This window comes from Mugil cephalus, chromosome 3 (genome assembly GCF_022458985.1).
Source record: "Mugil cephalus isolate CIBA_MC_2020 chromosome 3, CIBA_Mcephalus_1.1, whole genome shotgun sequence".
Taxonomy (NCBI): Eukaryota; Metazoa; Chordata; class Actinopteri; order Mugiliformes; family Mugilidae; genus Mugil; species Mugil cephalus.
Genome location: NC_061772.1, coordinates 31,204,783 through 31,221,504, shown reverse-complemented (window position 1 = coordinate 31,221,504; position 16,722 = coordinate 31,204,783). Strand labels below are relative to the sequence as shown.

At 45.5% G+C, this 16,722-nt stretch overlaps 2 protein-coding genes across 2 annotated transcripts; one reads left to right on the top strand and one right to left on the bottom strand.

The window, feature by feature from the left end:
* Nucleotides 1–352: 352 nt before the first annotated feature.
* Nucleotides 353–10,271, bottom strand: LOC125005574 (calcium and integrin-binding family member 2-like). The gene is made up of 8 exons (XM_047581022.1): nt 10,147–10,271; nt 9,856–9,987; nt 7,792–8,079; nt 6,499–6,533; nt 5,185–5,296; nt 4,478–4,625; nt 4,158–4,353; nt 353–813 (listed from the first exon to the last, which is right to left on the bottom strand). Exons 3-8 carry the CDS (start codon nt 7,840–7,842, stop codon nt 792–794), a joined length of 564 nt encoding a protein of 187 aa, XP_047436978.1. The 5' UTR covers nt 7,843–8,079; nt 9,856–9,987; nt 10,147–10,271; the 3' UTR covers nt 353–791.
* LOC125005569 (isocitrate dehydrogenase [NAD] subunit alpha, mitochondrial-like) lies at nt 8,904–14,951 on the top strand. The gene is made up of 11 exons (XM_047581016.1): nt 8,904–9,008; nt 9,882–9,947; nt 10,171–10,254; nt 10,831–10,945; nt 11,015–11,202; nt 11,846–11,979; nt 12,129–12,231; nt 12,613–12,677; nt 12,754–12,838; nt 13,512–13,664; nt 14,548–14,951. Exons 1-11 carry the CDS (start codon nt 8,982–8,984, stop codon nt 14,629–14,631), a joined length of 1,104 nt encoding a protein of 367 aa, XP_047436972.1. The 5' UTR covers nt 8,904–8,981; the 3' UTR covers nt 14,632–14,951.
* Nucleotides 14,952–16,722: the final 1,771 nt, after the last annotated feature.

The window sequence follows — 16,722 nt, the reverse complement described above, 5'->3', positions numbered from 1 at the left end:
TTGTCTCCACAGTCGACTGCTCAGGTTAATGAGGACGAACGTTCTGCAGCATCAGCTGCTGCTGGAGGACGATTCCCTGGTTCTCTCATCATCCAGAGCTTTGAGATCCTAAAAGAAAAGTGCTTTAGAAATAAAGTGTGTTCTTATTTTTATTGTTATTAATAATAATATCTTGTCCCAGGTCGTCCTCTCTAGCGTGTGTTCATGGTTTATTCGTCTCGTCGATGCTGAAAACAGAACGGTCTCGACTTATTTAAAGTCCAGAGTCTGTGGTTCCGTGTGGACGTCCACTAATCAGACTCAGCCGAGACGTGTTCCTGTGACGGTTTTAATGTGTTGTCAGAGAAAAGCATCAGAACAAGTGTTTATTAAACCAGAGATGACAGAGCCCTTCCTCCTACCAGCTTCACTATGATTGTCATTATGCACCAGGCGTCGCTCATCCAGCCGCTACAAGCAGGTACCAACATGCAGTCATCAACACATTGCATAGCTCTTCACTGTTTGCCCTTTAAACCTGTGCTTTAAAGAGGGTCCAGGCCGAGGACCAGGCCGAGGACCAGGCCTTGCTGCAAAGCACTGCAGTCACCAATGTCCCGCTGTCTCCTCATGTCTCCTCACGTCTCCTCATGTCCCATCGTCTCCAGATGTGAGACATGTCCCCGTGCAGAGAGGAATCGGTCCCGTCTCAGTTCAGTCCAGAGAAAGTCTTCATGCAGCCAGAGTCAGACTCGGCTCCGTGGGGGAAAGGACAGAGTCCAGGGAGGACACGTCCCTCCTCCACATGTCCATCATATTCGTATGTGGAAGTTACTGCAGACAGAGAAAAACAGGACAAGTCTGATAAATACTTTCTGAAGAAAGACTCAGTCACTTCAGATTCATACAAATATAAAAGCTGAACGTTCGTCATGAGTTCATTATTAAACACGATTATTCAGTCCTCAGTCCATGTCTCCTGTCTCCTGTCTCCTGTCTCCTGTCTCATGTCTCCTGTCTCCTGTCTCCTGTCTCATGTCTCCTGTCTCCTGTCTCCTGTCTCCTGTCTCATGTCTCATGTCTCCGTGGACCGTGTCCTCCCTCCTCTCATGGATGACTCAGCGCAGGAGGTCACCCTGTGGCGTCGCCATGGCAACCACCACCCCAGAGACTCATTCCAGCTCATATCAGTGACAGATTTATGAGTGGATTAACCTCCTCCTCCTACTGCTCCTCCTCCTCCTCCTCCTCCTCCACCTCCTCCTCCTCTTCCTCCTCCTCTTCCACCTCCTCCTCTTCCTCCTCCACCTCCTCCTCCTCCTCTTCCTCCTCCACCTCCTGCTCCTCCTCTTCCTCCTCCTCTTCCACCTCCTCCTCTTCCTCATCCTCCTCCTCCTGCTCCTCCTCTTCCTCCTCCTCTTCCACCTCCTCCTCTTCCTCATCCTCCTCCTCCTGCTCCTCCTCTTCCTCCTCCTCTTCCACCTCCTGCTCTTCCCCCTCCTCCTCCTCCACCTCTTCCTCCTCCTCCACCTCCTCTTCCCCCTCCTCCTCCTCCACCTCTTCCTCCTCCTCCACCTCCTCCTCCTCCTCCTCCACCTCTTCCTCCTCCTCCACCCCCTCTTCCTCCTCCTCCTCCTCCTCTTCATCACAGCGATGGACCGTCAGACTCTGATCCAGCTGAGCTGTTGTGTGTTGGTGGTTTCATTCATTCATTCATTCATTCATTCATTCATTCATGGATCCAGCGTCTTTGTGTTCAGCTCCAGAGGAGAAGTTGTTTCAGGAAACGAACGGATTCTCTGACCTCATCACACTGAAGTCTGACCCAGTTTAATGTGTGATGATCTGACACTTTCACATGAAACCCGCCTGCTTTAAACTCTGACCTACTAACTAACTGACTAACGGGCCCTGACACTGTGGACTGAGGAGGAACCGTGGAAATAAGAGGAACCCACAGAGAACCTGAACCACAGGAACCTTCACCATGGAAACAGGCATCAACAATCAATCACTGACTCATCCATTCACCATCTGACAGAAAAACAAACAAACCTGAGCATTTAAATAAGAGTGAAACTAGTTCATTTGTTACTACGACTGTTTCCAGCTGAGTCACAGCAGCAGAACAAAGACCAGACGATCAAACATCATTTAACATCTTTAACCTGGAACTAATTCATTAATATTATTATTATTATTATTATTATCATCATCCTGACATAAGATAAATCATGAACTGTCTTTTTAACCAAGTCTTGTAATGAATGATTAGATCATTGGTCTCGTTATCATGTTCATCATTAGAACATTTCTCTCACTATTTATCCTCCTGGATCCGATACAGAGTGATACCAGGGCTGATATCCTGATACCGATGCGTGTAGATATCTGTTAAAATGAACATGAAATGAAAACTGTATTTATTTTCTATACTCAGAGCTTTTAAAGGCTTTTAATGAGCTGAGGCGCAGTAACACACGGGGGCCAACAGGTGGCAGCAGCTACATGAACCGAGAGCTTTAGCAGCAGCGTTGCCATAGTTACCTAGAAAAGTAATCTGATTACTGATTAGTTACTTTACTAATTACTTGATTTTAAAAGAACCTAAGTTAGATTACAAGTTACTTCCCGGAGGAAACACGCTGATTCTTTCTGGACGTCTTCAGCGACCGAACCGAACCTTTGACTTCTGAGGTTCTGTTCTACGCTTTGTTCTACGCTTTGTTCTATGTTCTGTTCTACGCTCTGTTCCACATTCTGTTCTACGTTCTGTTCTACGTTCTGTTCCACGCTCTGTTCTACCTTCTGTCCTATGTTCTGTTCTATGTTCTGTCCTATGTTCTGTCCTACGTTCTGTCCTATGTTCTGTTCTATGTTCTGTCCTACGTTCTGTCCTATGTTCTGTTCTATGTTCTGTCCTATGTTCTGTCCTACGTTCTGTCCTATGTTCTGTCCTATGTTCTGTCCTACGTTCTGTTCTATGTTCTGTTCTACGTTCTGTTCTATGTTCTGTCCTACGTTCTGTTCTACGTTCTGTTCCACGCTCTGTCCTACGTTCTGTCCTACACTCTGTTCTACGTTCTGTTCCACGCTCTGTTCTACCTTCTGTCCTACGTTCTGTTCTACGTTCTGTCCTACGTTCTGTCCTACGTTCTGTTCTACGCTCTGTTCTACGTTCTGTTCCACGCTCTGTTCCACATTCTGTCCTACGTTCTGTTCTATGTTCTGTCCTACGTTCTGTTCTACGCTCTGTTCCACATTCTGTCCTACGTTCTGTCCTACACTCTGTTCTACGTTCTGTTCCACGCTCTGTTCTACCTTCTGTCCTACGTTCTGTCCTACGTTCTGTTCTATGTTCTGTTCTATGCTCTGTTCTACGTTCTGTTCTACGTTCTGTTCTATGTTCTGTTCCACGCTCTGTTCCACGCTCTGTTCCACGCTCTGTTCTACCTTCTGTCCTACGTTCTGTCCTACGTTCTGTCCTATGTTCTGTTCTATGTTCTGTCCTACGTTCTGTCCTACACTCTGTTCTACGTTCTGTTCCACGCTCTGTTCTACCTTCTGTCCTACGTTCTGTCCTACGTTCTGTCCTATGTTCTGTTCTATGTTCTGTCCTATGTTCTGTCCTACGTTCTGTCCTATGTTCTGTCCTATGTTCTGTCCTACGTTCTGTTCTATGTTCTGTTCTACGTTCTGTTCTATGTTCTGTCCTACGTTCTGTTCTACGTTCTGTTCCACGCTCTGTCCTACGTTCTGTCCTACACTCTGTTCTACGTTCTGTTCCACGCTCTGTTCTACCTTCTGTCCTACGTTCTGTTCTACGTTCTGTCCTACGTTCTGTCCTACGTTCTGTTCTACGCTCTGTTCTACGTTCTGTTCCACGCTCTGTTCCACATTCTGTCCTACGTTCTGTTCTATGTTCTGTCCTACGTTCTGTTCTACGCTCTGTTCCATTCTGTCCTACGTTCTGTCCTACACTCTGTTCTACGTTCTGTTCCACGCTCTGTTCTACCTTCTGTCCTACGTTCTGTCCTACGTTCTGTTCTATGTTCTGTTCTATGCTCTGTTCTACGTTCTGTTCTACGTTCTGTTCTATGTTCTGTTCCACGCTCTGTTCCACGCTCTGTCCTACGTTCTGTTCTACGTTCACGTGGCATGGGAACCAGAGAGGGTACCTCAGGAAGTCCGGGGCCTTGGAGATCATGTTCTCGAAGTCGGAGAAGGACAGTTTGCTGTCTCCGTCCAGGTCGGCCTCCTCCAGAGCCTTGTCACACACCAGAGCCACCTCCTCCTCCGCCAGCTCCCCTTTGGTCAGCTTGGTCAGCGTCTGCTGCAGGTCCTCCTTACAGATGAAGCTGTCCCTGTTGAAGTCTGGACCAGAACCACAGGAGTCCACTCAGAGGAACCGAGACACCGGGCCCTCAGGGTTCCCCTGTGGTTCCCCTGTGGCCCCAGACATGTTGGACCTTTGATGTGTTGTGTTGTGTTGTGTTACCGTAGATCTTGAAGGCGTAGATGGTCTTGAGTTCTCTGGGGGACGTCTCACACAGGACGGAGAACATGTCCACGAAGTCGTTGAAGGTCTGGTTCCCTCGTCCGTCCTCAGAGAACGTCTCCACGATGCTGTCTCTGAACGGGTTCTCCTGACAACACGCAACACACACACAATATACACAACACACACACACACACGTGTGGTGTTGTGTACCTTGAGTTCGGGCATGCTGACTATGAGTGTGTTGTGTTGTGTTGTGTTGTGTTGTGTTGCGTTGTGTTGTCGTGTTGTGTACCTTGAGTTCGGGCATGCTGACTATGAGTGTGTTGTGTTGTGTCGTGTTGTGTTGTGTTGTGTCGTGTTGTGTTGTGGTGTTGTGTACCTTGAGTTCGGGCATGCTGACTATGAGTGTGTTGTGTTGTGTTGTGTTGTGGTGTTGTGTACCTTGAGTTCGGGCATGCTGACTATGAGTGTGTTGTGTTGCGTTGTGTTGTGGTGTTGTGTACCTTGAGTTCGGGCATGCTGACTATGAGTGTGTTGTGTTGCGTTGTGTTGTGGTGTTGTGTACCTTGAGTTCGGGCATGCTGACTATGAGTGTGTTGTGTTGTGTTGTGTTGCGTTGTGTTGTGGTGTTGTGTACCTTGAGTTCGGGCATGCTGACTATGAGTGTGTTGTGTTGTGTTGCGTTGTGTTGTGGTGTTGTGTACCTTGAGTTCGGGCATGCTGACTATGAGTGTGGGCGGGACTCTGATATCGGGGTTGTTGGTGTAGTCCAGAGGAACCAGGTGAGGAGCGAGCTCACGATACCGACCGTGGAGCCTGGAGCACAACACAACTGGTTTTACCCAGCAGCACAACTACGACGACAACTATGACAAAAACAACAACAACGAAAAAACAACAAAAACTATGACAACAGCAAAGAAACGACAGCACATGAACGCCTCCTCCACTGAACCATGTGACCACGAGTCACGATGCTGTTGTGTGTGGTTGTGATGCTGTTGTGATGCTGTTGTGTGGTTGTGATGCTGTTGTGTGTGGTTGTGATGCTGTTGTGTGTGGTTGTGATGCTGTTGTGTGTGGTTGTGATGCTGTTGTGTGTTGTTGTGATGCTGTTGTGTTGCTGTGAAGCTGTTGTATTGCTGTGAAGCTGTTGTGTGTTGTTGTGATGCTGTTGTGTGTGGTTGTGATGCTGTTGTGTGTTGTTGTGATGCTGTTGTGTTGTTGTGATGCTGTTGTGTGTGGTTGTGATGCTGTTGTGTTGTTGTGATGCTGTTGTGTGCGGTTGTGATGCTGTTGTGTGTGGTTGTGATGCTGTTGTGTTGTTGTGGTTGTGATGCTGTTGTGTTGTTGTGGTTGTGATGCTGTTGTGTTGCTGTGAAGCTGTTGTGTGTTGTTGTGATGCTGTTGTGATGCTGTTGTGTGTGGTTGTGATGCTGTTGTGTGCGGTTGTGATGCTGTTGTGTGGTTGTGATGCTGTTGTATGGTTGTGATGCTGTTGTGATGCTGTTGTGTGGTTGTGATGCTGTTGTGTGGTTGTGTGTTGCTGTGAAGCTGTTGTGTGTGGTTGTGATGCTGTTGTGTGTGGTTGTGATGCTGTTGTGTGTGGTTGTGATGCTGTTGTGTGGTTGTGATGCTGTGGTGATGCTGTTGTGTGTTGTGATGCTGTTGTGATGCTGTTGTGTGGTTGTGATGCTGTTGTGTGGTTGTGATGCTGTTGTGTGGTTGTGATGCTGTTGTGATGCTGTTGTGTGGTTGTGATGCTGTTGTGATGCTGTGATGCTGTTGTGTGGTTGTGATGCTGTTGTGTGGTTGTGATGCTGTTGTGTGGTTGTGATGCTGTTGTGATGCTGTTGTGTTGTTGTGATGCTGTTGTGTGGTTGTGATGCTGTTGTGTGGTTGTGTTGCTGTTGTGTGGTTGTTGTGTGGTTGTGATGCTGTTGTGTGGTTGTGATGCTGTTGTGATGCTGTTGTGTTGTTGTGATGCTGTTGTGTGGTTGCTGTTGCTGGACACTGACCTCAGGATCTCCTTCCTGGTGAAGAAGGTACAGTCCTGGAAACAAACAGAGGGACAACAACAGGTTCCTGAAACGGTTCCACAGAGAACCCATGAAGGTTCTCAGAGAACCATCGGTCAGTGCGTCATAGTGACAAGAACCGGTTCTTCAAGAACCTCCTTTTTTTCAAAATAAAAGGTTCTTCTATCAATTTACGGCTGCAACCAAGAACAAGAATCCAGCTGTTACCTTTTTATTATATAGATGATAAATAAATAATAAATAGATAATAAATAAATAATAAAAAGATGATAAATAGATATTATACAGATAAAGAAAATACATTTTTATAAACATGGATCATAAACAATCGATTCAAAATTCAAGCTAAAAATTCAAACTACATTTTGTTTCTGTAACAGGACGACTAATAATATAATATAATATAATATAATATACTTTTCTGTCTCCCTCTTACAGGGGACAGGGACGTGGTCTGTCCCTGTCTCTGTCTCTATAGCAGAACCTCTGGTGTCAAACATAAGGCCCGCGGGCCGTGACCGAACCACCAGAGGTTCTGGTCTGTGTGAGACGTTCATGCTCCTCAGTCGACTCTGTAACATCGTATGTGAACTACAGTGAAAGGGAAAGTGGGCGTATCCCCCCGGTGCTTCCTGGTCCGGCCTGGGGGGCCACAGGGGGCCACGGTGGGCTGCCCTCAGCGAGCCGGACCCCCCGGATACAGGCCTTTATGAACAGCTGTTCCAGAGGGACATGTCCTCATGTGGTTTAGTAAATAGGTCCTTCGTCCCCTGTGTGTCCCACTCACAGGGGACGCTACAGCTTCTCTCCGTCTACATATGAACCCATGTGCAGCATTATCCATATCACACCCGTGTATAAATGTTCTGGGTCACCTCCCAGACCCGTCCCCGTGTCCCCCGTCCTGCAGCGAAACGCCAGCAAACAAACACCCGCCACAGCAAACTTTCAAACCGCTCAGGTCGCTCCCATTATTACTTTATACCATGTATTATATGTGAATTTTAATATATTCTATTTCAATTTGTTTAATATATATTGTTATGCAACAGAAAAGACTCGTGTCATTAAACAGGGAAACATGTTCCTACTCTGAGCACATGACAAACTCTTTGAATCCTGAGCATCATCAGCAGGATGCGGAGGAGGCTGGAGCTCAGCCAATCAGGACGGAGCTCAGCTATGTTCTCTATGTTCTATGTGTTCTCCATGTTCTATGGAGGAAACGCATCCTCCCTCACCTCCCTGCTGAAACGTGGGGCTAATGGTCACCTGATACGCCTCCAGCTGCTCGTCGGTGAAGGTTGTCTGCTTGTTGCCCATCCTGTGCGGCGGATCCTCCCATCACCCATCACACGGCTGCATCAGGAAGAGACCGAAGCTCCGAGCTCCCAGCCCGACTCCCAGGATCCCGGTGCAGCGCTGAGTCTGCGGAGGGTCGCAGAGGAAGATGGAGGAGGAGGAGGAGGAGGAGGAGGCGGAGGAGGAGGAGAGGGAGGAGGGGCTGGACCAGTCTGCATGCTGCCTTCAGGGGTTGCTCTGAAAACTCCACTTCCATGCCTGAAACACCAATTATCCAATAGAATATTCATCTTTCATTTATCTTTTTATACAAACGCTTTGGATGTATATTTATTCTATTTTGTAAATAGTTTCCATCATTATCTCTGCTGTGATCTGAGACATTGCACCGAACGTTTTTTATCCATCCATCCATCCATCCAGTCACAAATTAACTTAAATAAAGAACTCTAATTATTCCTTTAGTCTCTGGGCTCTTTGGTGAGAACTGATAAGACTGAGAAACATCCTGCTTCAAAAGTGTAATGAGCTTCTACTGATTTTATAACATTCACTTGTGATTATTCCTGTTACATTTTTATTTCATCGTTTTAGGAAGAAACTGAATAGAATGTTTTCTCATATTTGACGGGTTTAAATTATATTTACGTCTACTGAAGTCACTGTGGTGGAGAAACATTGTTCCTAATGTTATTCTCCTCCTGAACTCTAACAACTCGATGACGGTCACAATAACTTAAGTCCTGTTAAACTCAAGCGCAATATCACGTCCTCTTGTACAATACTACTGTTACTTTAGCCACAGTGTCACTTTTAATTTTAATTTTTAACCACGCCTCACTATGTATTTATTTGTCATACTTTATCTGCTGTTTACAGTTTTTACATATTGGCCTTGATATTATTTTCCACATTCATCTCTCTCCTGTCACTGCACATAATATGCTGTTTTTCCACGTTTGTAATGTTTTATTCTTATTGTTATTTTATTTCCCTGCTCTTATTCTATGCACCGCTCTTCGCCCTCCTAATCTGTAGAGTCGGGTTGTTCTTAGTGAGTCATCGTGTTCATAGAGGATCTTTGCTCCGCCGTCCTCAGCAGCAGGTCGGAGTGAGTCGTCTTCGCTCCAGAGGATCTTTGCCGGCTCTTCCTCGGTAGGATGGCAGGAAACATGTGGAGGTCAATGGTGAGAAGAATGAGCTTTAAAAGCGAATTTAAGTCTTTCACACAGAGTCCGTGACTCCCGATCGGGCTCCTTTAACTGAGCTGGAGTGTTTTTGTGTCTGTGTCGGTGCTTTCGTTCTGTCTGCGGGGTTTTCTCGCCCCTTTAGCAGGTTAGCCTTTTAGTTAGCAGCCTGTGCCCTTCAGCCTGGTGACAGCTGCTGGAGCTAACGGTGCTAATTGAGCTAACGGGGCTAATTGAGCTAACGGTGCTAAACTAACAGAACATTCATGACATTAGTCGCATGTTCGCTTCAACCACAGTTAAACTTTACTTTTCCACTTGTTAACAGACGTTTATACGCGGCGCTCACTTTCCTACGTTCAGGCTAATTCAGGTTGGCGATCAGCACCAAACTGCGTTTAAAAATAACCCAATTTAAGATTCAGTTTCATTTTCGGTAAACTTATAAAGTGTATTAATCAAATGGTGAGTTGACATAAAAGCCGAGAGTTTTCTTATACGTTCGGCTGAAATTAAAGCCCCATGGAGCAGGTCATTTGTTTTTATTCTGCTGATCAGATGCAGCTCATCACCAAACTGTTTAAAACTCAGTGAATTTAAGGTTTAAGTGGAGTTTGTGTAAAATGCGTTATTGTGCGTTATTATGTACTTAATGACGTCTAAACTCTCTGAATGTCCTCAGAAAAAAATCGTCATTAATTAAATCCACGACAGTTTGTGATTTTATTAAACCTGACACTGATTCAAACAGGTTAATATTTAAACTCTTTGTTACAGTCAGGAGAGATTAAAGAAGTTTGACTACAGAGTTGAGATGCAGAAACACAGTGAGGGTCGTATTCCTGACCTTTGTGACCTTTGTGTCTCCTGCAGCTGACCCAGGTGGTGGGAGGTGCAGTGAGGAGACCCGCCCTGTCCTCAGCTTCCTTTTCCAGAGGGGTGAGTAGTTCAGGGTCAACCCGACACCATCCCACACTTCCTGTTACAACAGCAGCAACACACACCGTACAGATACATGACCAAGTAAACAGAGACGCTCTCCTTCAGGTTAACATGTTATTTATCACAGGTGTGTCCAGGTTTAACAGGTAGTTCTGATGCGTTAGAACAGAACCTGATCATCAGAGGATTTACTGACCGACTGTTGTTTCTCTCCGTACAGATGCAGACGGTCACTCTGATTCCTGGAGATGGAATCGGGCCAGAGATCTCCAGCGCCGTCATGAAGATCTTTGAAGCCGCCAAAGTGAGTGTGAACACCTTTGTGGAGTCTGTCTGAAGAAACAGATCCTCATTCTGACTCGTTTCTGTTCAGGTTTGGATACAGTAAGAGGTAATATACATGTATATACATATATGTGTGTATATTTCCATCAGCTGGATTCTTGGTAGAAAGTAGAACAGTGACACATTCATATAACACAATAGAATAAGAACACGTAGAGCTGCTTTCCTCCAGATGCAAAACGCTGTGGTTTGTGCACAGAAAGTTTGAAGATAACTAAAATTCTGCTGAAGCCAGAAAAATAAATTCCAGTAGCAGGAGAATAAACCCAGTCTGATCTATTCCCTTCATTAAATGTGTCTGATAGAAAGAAGGAAACGAGAGAGAGTCTGGTTAAAGGCTCACAGACCTCATTCATCCCAAAGCTGTTCTATGGGGTTGAGGTCAGGAGGCCAGTCCAGTTCTTCCTCACCAGGAAGGGCTTCATTCATGTTCCTCCACAACCCCCCCCCCCACCGAAAGCACCTGAACACTCTTTAGATCTGAGCACATGGTGACTGTGGTTACTCGGATCAAACCTCATGTCTGTCCCTGCAGGCTCCCATCAGGTGGGAGGAGAGGAACGTGACGGCCATTAAAGGACCCGGCGGGAGGTGGATGATCCCTCCTGACGCCAAAGAGTCCATGGACCGGAGCAAGATCGGTCTGAAAGGTCAGCAGAGGTTTTCCTAGAACTCCTGAGCGTCTCTGAACGTCTCATCTCACCAGGTTTGTCCCCCAGGACCCCTGAAGACGCCCATCGCCGCCGGCCACCCCTCCATGAACCTGCTGCTCAGGAAGACCTTCGACCTGTACGCCAACGTCCGTCCCTGCGTCTCCATCGAGGGCTACAAGACGCCCTACACCGACGTGGACCTGGTCACCATCCGAGAGAACACGGAGGGCGAGTACAGTGGCATCGAACACGTGGTGAGTGGACCCGAGTCGGGTCAGCCAGCTGTTAGCATCTGGAGTTAGCTTTAATCTGACGGGATTCATCAGTCTGATCAGGGGAGTAAATGTCTCCATGTCAACACCAGACCAGATAAAATGAGGACGTAGTTCATCCCCACAGGGAAATGAAGGCGTTACAGGCAAAACTATGTAAATATGTTACGGTACAAACAGTGTTTACGTTACATCAGGGTGAAGAAGATAGATAATGTGAAGAAGATAAACTGAGATTTAACACCAGTTAAATCAGTGAATCACCATCAGAACTTCAGGTAAATGTGGACGGACAGTCAGAGATGGGATCAGTTCAGACCCTCATCTCCTCCTCCTCCTCTCACACCTCCTCCTCCTCCTCTTCTCTCAGACCTCCTCCTCCCTCCTCCTCCTCCTCCTCTCAGACCTCCTCCTCCTCTTCTCGTCCTCTTCTCCTCTCAGACCTCCTCCTCCTCCTCCTCCTCCTCTCCTCTTAGACCTTCTCCTCCTCTTCTCTCAGACCTCCTCCTCCTCTCCTCTCAGACCTCCTTCTCTCAGACCTCCTCCTCCTCTCCTCTCAGACCTCCTCTTCTCTCAGACCTCCTCCTGCTCCTCCTCCTCCCTGACCTCCTTCTCGGTGTTGTAGATCGTGGAGGGCGTCGTTCAGAGCATCAAACTGATCACGGAGGAGGCCAGCCGCCGTATCGCAGAATACGCCTTCGAATACGCCAGAAACAACCAGAGAACCAGCGTGACGGCCGTTCACAAGGCCAACATCATGTGAGGCCACCTCCTCTTCTTCTCTGGTTTCACTGACACTCCTCTCTTCTTCTTCTCCTCATTTTACTTTAATGTGCCTTATTTCTATAAATGTAATACAAACGATCCACGGGTGAAATGCTGATGTTGTTTCCGTGGCGTCTCTGCAGGAGGATGTCTGACGGGCTGTTCCTGAGGAAATGTCGCGAAGTGGCCGAGAACTACAAAGACATCAAGTTCACTGAGATGTACCTCGACACTGTGTGTCTCAATGTGAGTTCACAGAGCGACGCGGGTTTGAATCCCGGCCGAGGTTCAAACCTGATGTGGTTGATTTGTGTGTTTAACGTTTAACGTCTGTTTTATAGAAATACTTGTCAACATCATCACATTAGAAACATTAGGACACTTGTTCTTCTTCATGGTTCCTGATAAACCAGGTCAGAGGGGGACCTTGTAGACCACATTAGACCCTGATTAGACCTGGTTTCCTTGATCTTCTCTGATTGGCTCAATGAAAACCACATGACACTAAACCTCACTGAGAGGAACCAGGAACCACGTATGATTCGTAAACCCCATAGAGAGTTAACCATATGAAGCTCTGACAGTGATTTGATGGTGAAGTGATGAGCTGAGTCGTGTGGTTTCCAGATGGTTCAGGATCCGACCCAGTTTGACGTCCTGGTCATGCCCAACCTGTACGGAGACATCCTGAGGTCAGTGTTTAACCGTAACGCTCAGTCAGCTGCTTGGAGGGAGGCAGTGGGCTGACGTCATGTGACTGTGTTTCAGTGATCTGTGCGCCGGCCTCATCGGAGGACTCGGAGTCACGCCCAGCGGGAACATCGGCGCCAACGGAGTCGCCATATTTGAATCGGTTCGTATTGATTGATTTTATTTTTAAAAAGGGAAAGTTTGTGTTAATGAACATTTACATGTAAATAGGAGCGATTATAACCGTTAGCATGAGATCATAACTGAAGAGAAACATACTGAAAAGAAAAATAAGCAACAACAAATAGAAGACAGAAAGAAGGGATCTTTCAAACATATTTCAAATATCCCTTTGTTGCTATTGCAAATAGTTTTACTACACATACACAAATAAGAGCATTCATTAAAACAAGACGGTGAAGAACTGTGGAAACTGGCTGTTATAGGAGGAAACACCAGAGTCCGCATAGAACACACAACACGTAAAATCAGTCAATTAATAAAAACTCTAAATGAGTAGAAATGGAGTAAAACATAAATCGCACAAAGAGAAAAAAATCTAACTAAAAATAATCAAAGTGCTAAAATGCAAACAAGAGAGAAAGTAAAATAAAAAGGCCAACTAGTAAAACAGTAAAAGAAATTTTAAATAGTCAAATAAATAGTTAGGATTCAATTAAAACCATGTAGGGGGGTTATTAAAGACCACCGACACTAGACCTGAGGTTCGTATCTGCTAAATATCTTAAGCCCATGAGGAGCTCTATAAACCAGGACCTGAAAGGGTCTTCGTGGTTCCTGGGCTCCAGGTGACTCTGAGTGTGTTGGTTCTGCAGGTCCACGGTACGGCCCCCGACATCGCAGGCATGGACATGGCGAACCCCACGGCTCTGCTGCTCAGCGCCGTCATGATGCTGCGTCACATGGGTCTCCACGAGTACGGCAACAAGATCCAGACGGCCTGCTTCGACACCATCCGAGACAAGAAGGTCGGTCCCCCCACACTCCTCCAGAGGTTCAACTCCAGAACCAGAACCACCAGGTCCATGTTCCTGACCCTGGTCTCTATGGACCCTGGTCTTAACTAGACCTGGACCCAGAGTTTCTAGAAACACCACAGAGCTCACATGTTCTCCAAAGGTTCTAGTGAAACAGAACCAGGTCCACTCTCCATCTGGACATTAGAATCAAACCTGATTCACTACAGGAGGCAACGTTCACACAATTCAACCTTTGGACATTTTATTTCTCCTGGACGTCATCACATTCTACCATTGAGCTCATTATACGATCCAGAAGAAGATGGAGATTTACACATGGAACTCCCCAGGACCCCAGCCACCAAGGCTACATGCTACATAGCAATGCTAAGCTAACAAGGCTACATTCTACATAGCAATGCTAAACTACCAGCCACCAAAGCTACATGCAGTCACCAAGGGATGCTATATGTTGTTGTAAAGGCTGTTTATTTTCTGTAGTACCACCATTAGTCCACTAGATGGAGACAAAGGATCATTGAGTTTCAGGGCTCAGATTTTTCACTTCAGGATAATGCAAGGTTCTATCTAGGTAGCATAGCCACCATGTGGTAGTTGATGTATTCTGTTAGCTGAGGCTAGCTGGTTAGCTTTAGATATGTGATGCTTAGTATCGATGGAAAGCTTCTCTAGTTTCTAGTGATACTCAGCATGGCAGAGTGGAGCAGAGAGGATTGGATAGAAAATTAAAATTAACAAACATGTTTTGATTAAACAGAGACTTTCTGAACACCCTCAGTGGGTCGTTCCTGTAAAATACCAAACCGCGCCGAGGAGACGGTTGCCATGGAAACTGTAGTTCTTACTACTGACGATGTTGATGTTGTTTCAGGTGCTGACGAAGGACCTGGGAGGAAACTCCAAGTGTTCAGAGTTCACAGCAGAGATCTGCCATCGCATCCAGGATCTGGACTGAAGCTGCAGAGAGAGGCTGCAGGAGGAGTTGGTGGTGGGTGGCCCCGCCCCCACCCACCGTTTGGCTGAGATTATCTGAGTGGGCGGGGCTTCTACAGCAGCTTCCTCTGTGTTGACATTCACAGAGAACATACGCACAACTCTCACCTGACCAAGAATGCAGACTGAAGTTTCAGAGAAGCACTCATCTCAACTCTGTTTGCATATTTACTATTTTTTTAACGGTAACTCTGCATCTCTAGTGTTTATTTATTGTTTCTACTTCCTGTAACTGCTCTCTTCTGTTAACTGATCCAGAAATATAGAAACTTCAAAAGTAAACTGGTCTCCTTTAATTGTGAGTCACTATATCTCATTCAAAACTCTGTGGAACTAAACACTTGATTGAGCCAACTCCTACATTTGTTTGTGTTGTGTTATGCCAAAAAAATCCATGAGATTTCACTGTGTCTTTGAGTGGTTTGCAGTTTCAGATTCTCTAAACAAGAAGTGGGAGGGACAAAATTTACATGTGACGTGATCGAGTTTTCAAAAGGTAACCATAGTTTTTCATCATATTATAGTTCACGAGGTCTTAATCAACAGAATTATGTGGCTTGATGCAATAAAAAAAGTATTATTTTCAAATAATTTTTTCAAAATGTGCTTAACCAAATGGTTGAATTGTCAGTTTATGGTAAAGTGAATTTGACAATTTACTATGAAATAAAAACGTTTCTGATCACTCATTGCTGTTAAAATAAACATTAAATGATATTCCATCATACTGATGCTGAAATAACGTAATTAGTTTGTTTTTTTACTGTTTAAAAACATGACAGACTGAATCCGTTGCAGTTCAGTGGTTTGATAACAAATGTGTCAATCTACTGAGCAATGCCAGTGGGATCTGGCCTCTTTCAACCGTCAAACAGTGGAGCAAAGAGGCCAACACCAAGGTGTCTCATGTCCTTCACTCATCCCTGCATACACTCAGCATATGGGGGCACTGATCCGTCTGACATGCTGGTACACATGTACAAGACCCAAGTCAAGGCCATGGTACTTTCCCGTTACATTCCTGACCTGTGCATTTCCAATGCCTGGCTGGTCTACAAAAAGGACTGTGGTCTACTGAACGAAACGGCAATGCATCTCAAAAGGTTCTGTCTGGCAGTCGCTCACACTTTAGCCCAAGTCTTTCTCCTCCTTCTGTCCATGTCTCCCTGCCCTCCACACTTACCTCCACACTTACCTCCACATATCTCCGACACAATAATTTCCTTTCTCGTGGTGCTAATGTTATTAAGTTAACAATCCATTTTCCAGGAACTGATGCTATTGTTGATATGTCTATATGACATTGTTTGTACCAGGTATAATCAAGTAATAATAATCAACACTCACCTGCTGATTTCTCTCCATTGTCTGTACATCCTTTCATGCTGACAGCAGCAGACGTACAAAATCCTCTACCAACACAACATACAAAGAAGGACTGAATGCTCTCAATCTCAATGTTGCAGTTAACTGTCGTCTCTTGGAATGTGCATGGCATTCGCTCGGAGGCAAAAAAAATTAAAATTATGGATTATATCTCCAAATTACAAGCCGATATCTTACTCATTCAAGAAACTCACCTACAAGATTCAGGAAAAAAATCTCTTATAGATCCAAATTTTAACCAAGTTTTCTCTTCTTGTTTCAATAGTAGACAAAGAGGAGTCTCGATTTTGGTCCATAAGAGACTCGTGTTTACCTTAAATAAATTGATAACAGACACAGAAGGTCGATACATCATCATTCAGGCATCAATCTTTAATAAATTGTACACAATTGCAAACATTTATGCCCCAAATAACGATGATCCGGCCTTCTTTCACAAAGTCTTTTCACAATTATCTGACATAGCCATCACACCCATTACAATTATTGGAGGGGACTTTAACACAGTCCTGAATCTCTCTCTCGATCGGTCCCATAACTCGACACACATAAAAAAATCACAATCAGCCAAAGTCCTCAAAGAATACATGGATGTATTTGGACTTGGCGATGGTTGGAGAATCAAAAACCCCACAAAGAGGGAATACACTTTCTTTTCCCCAGTACA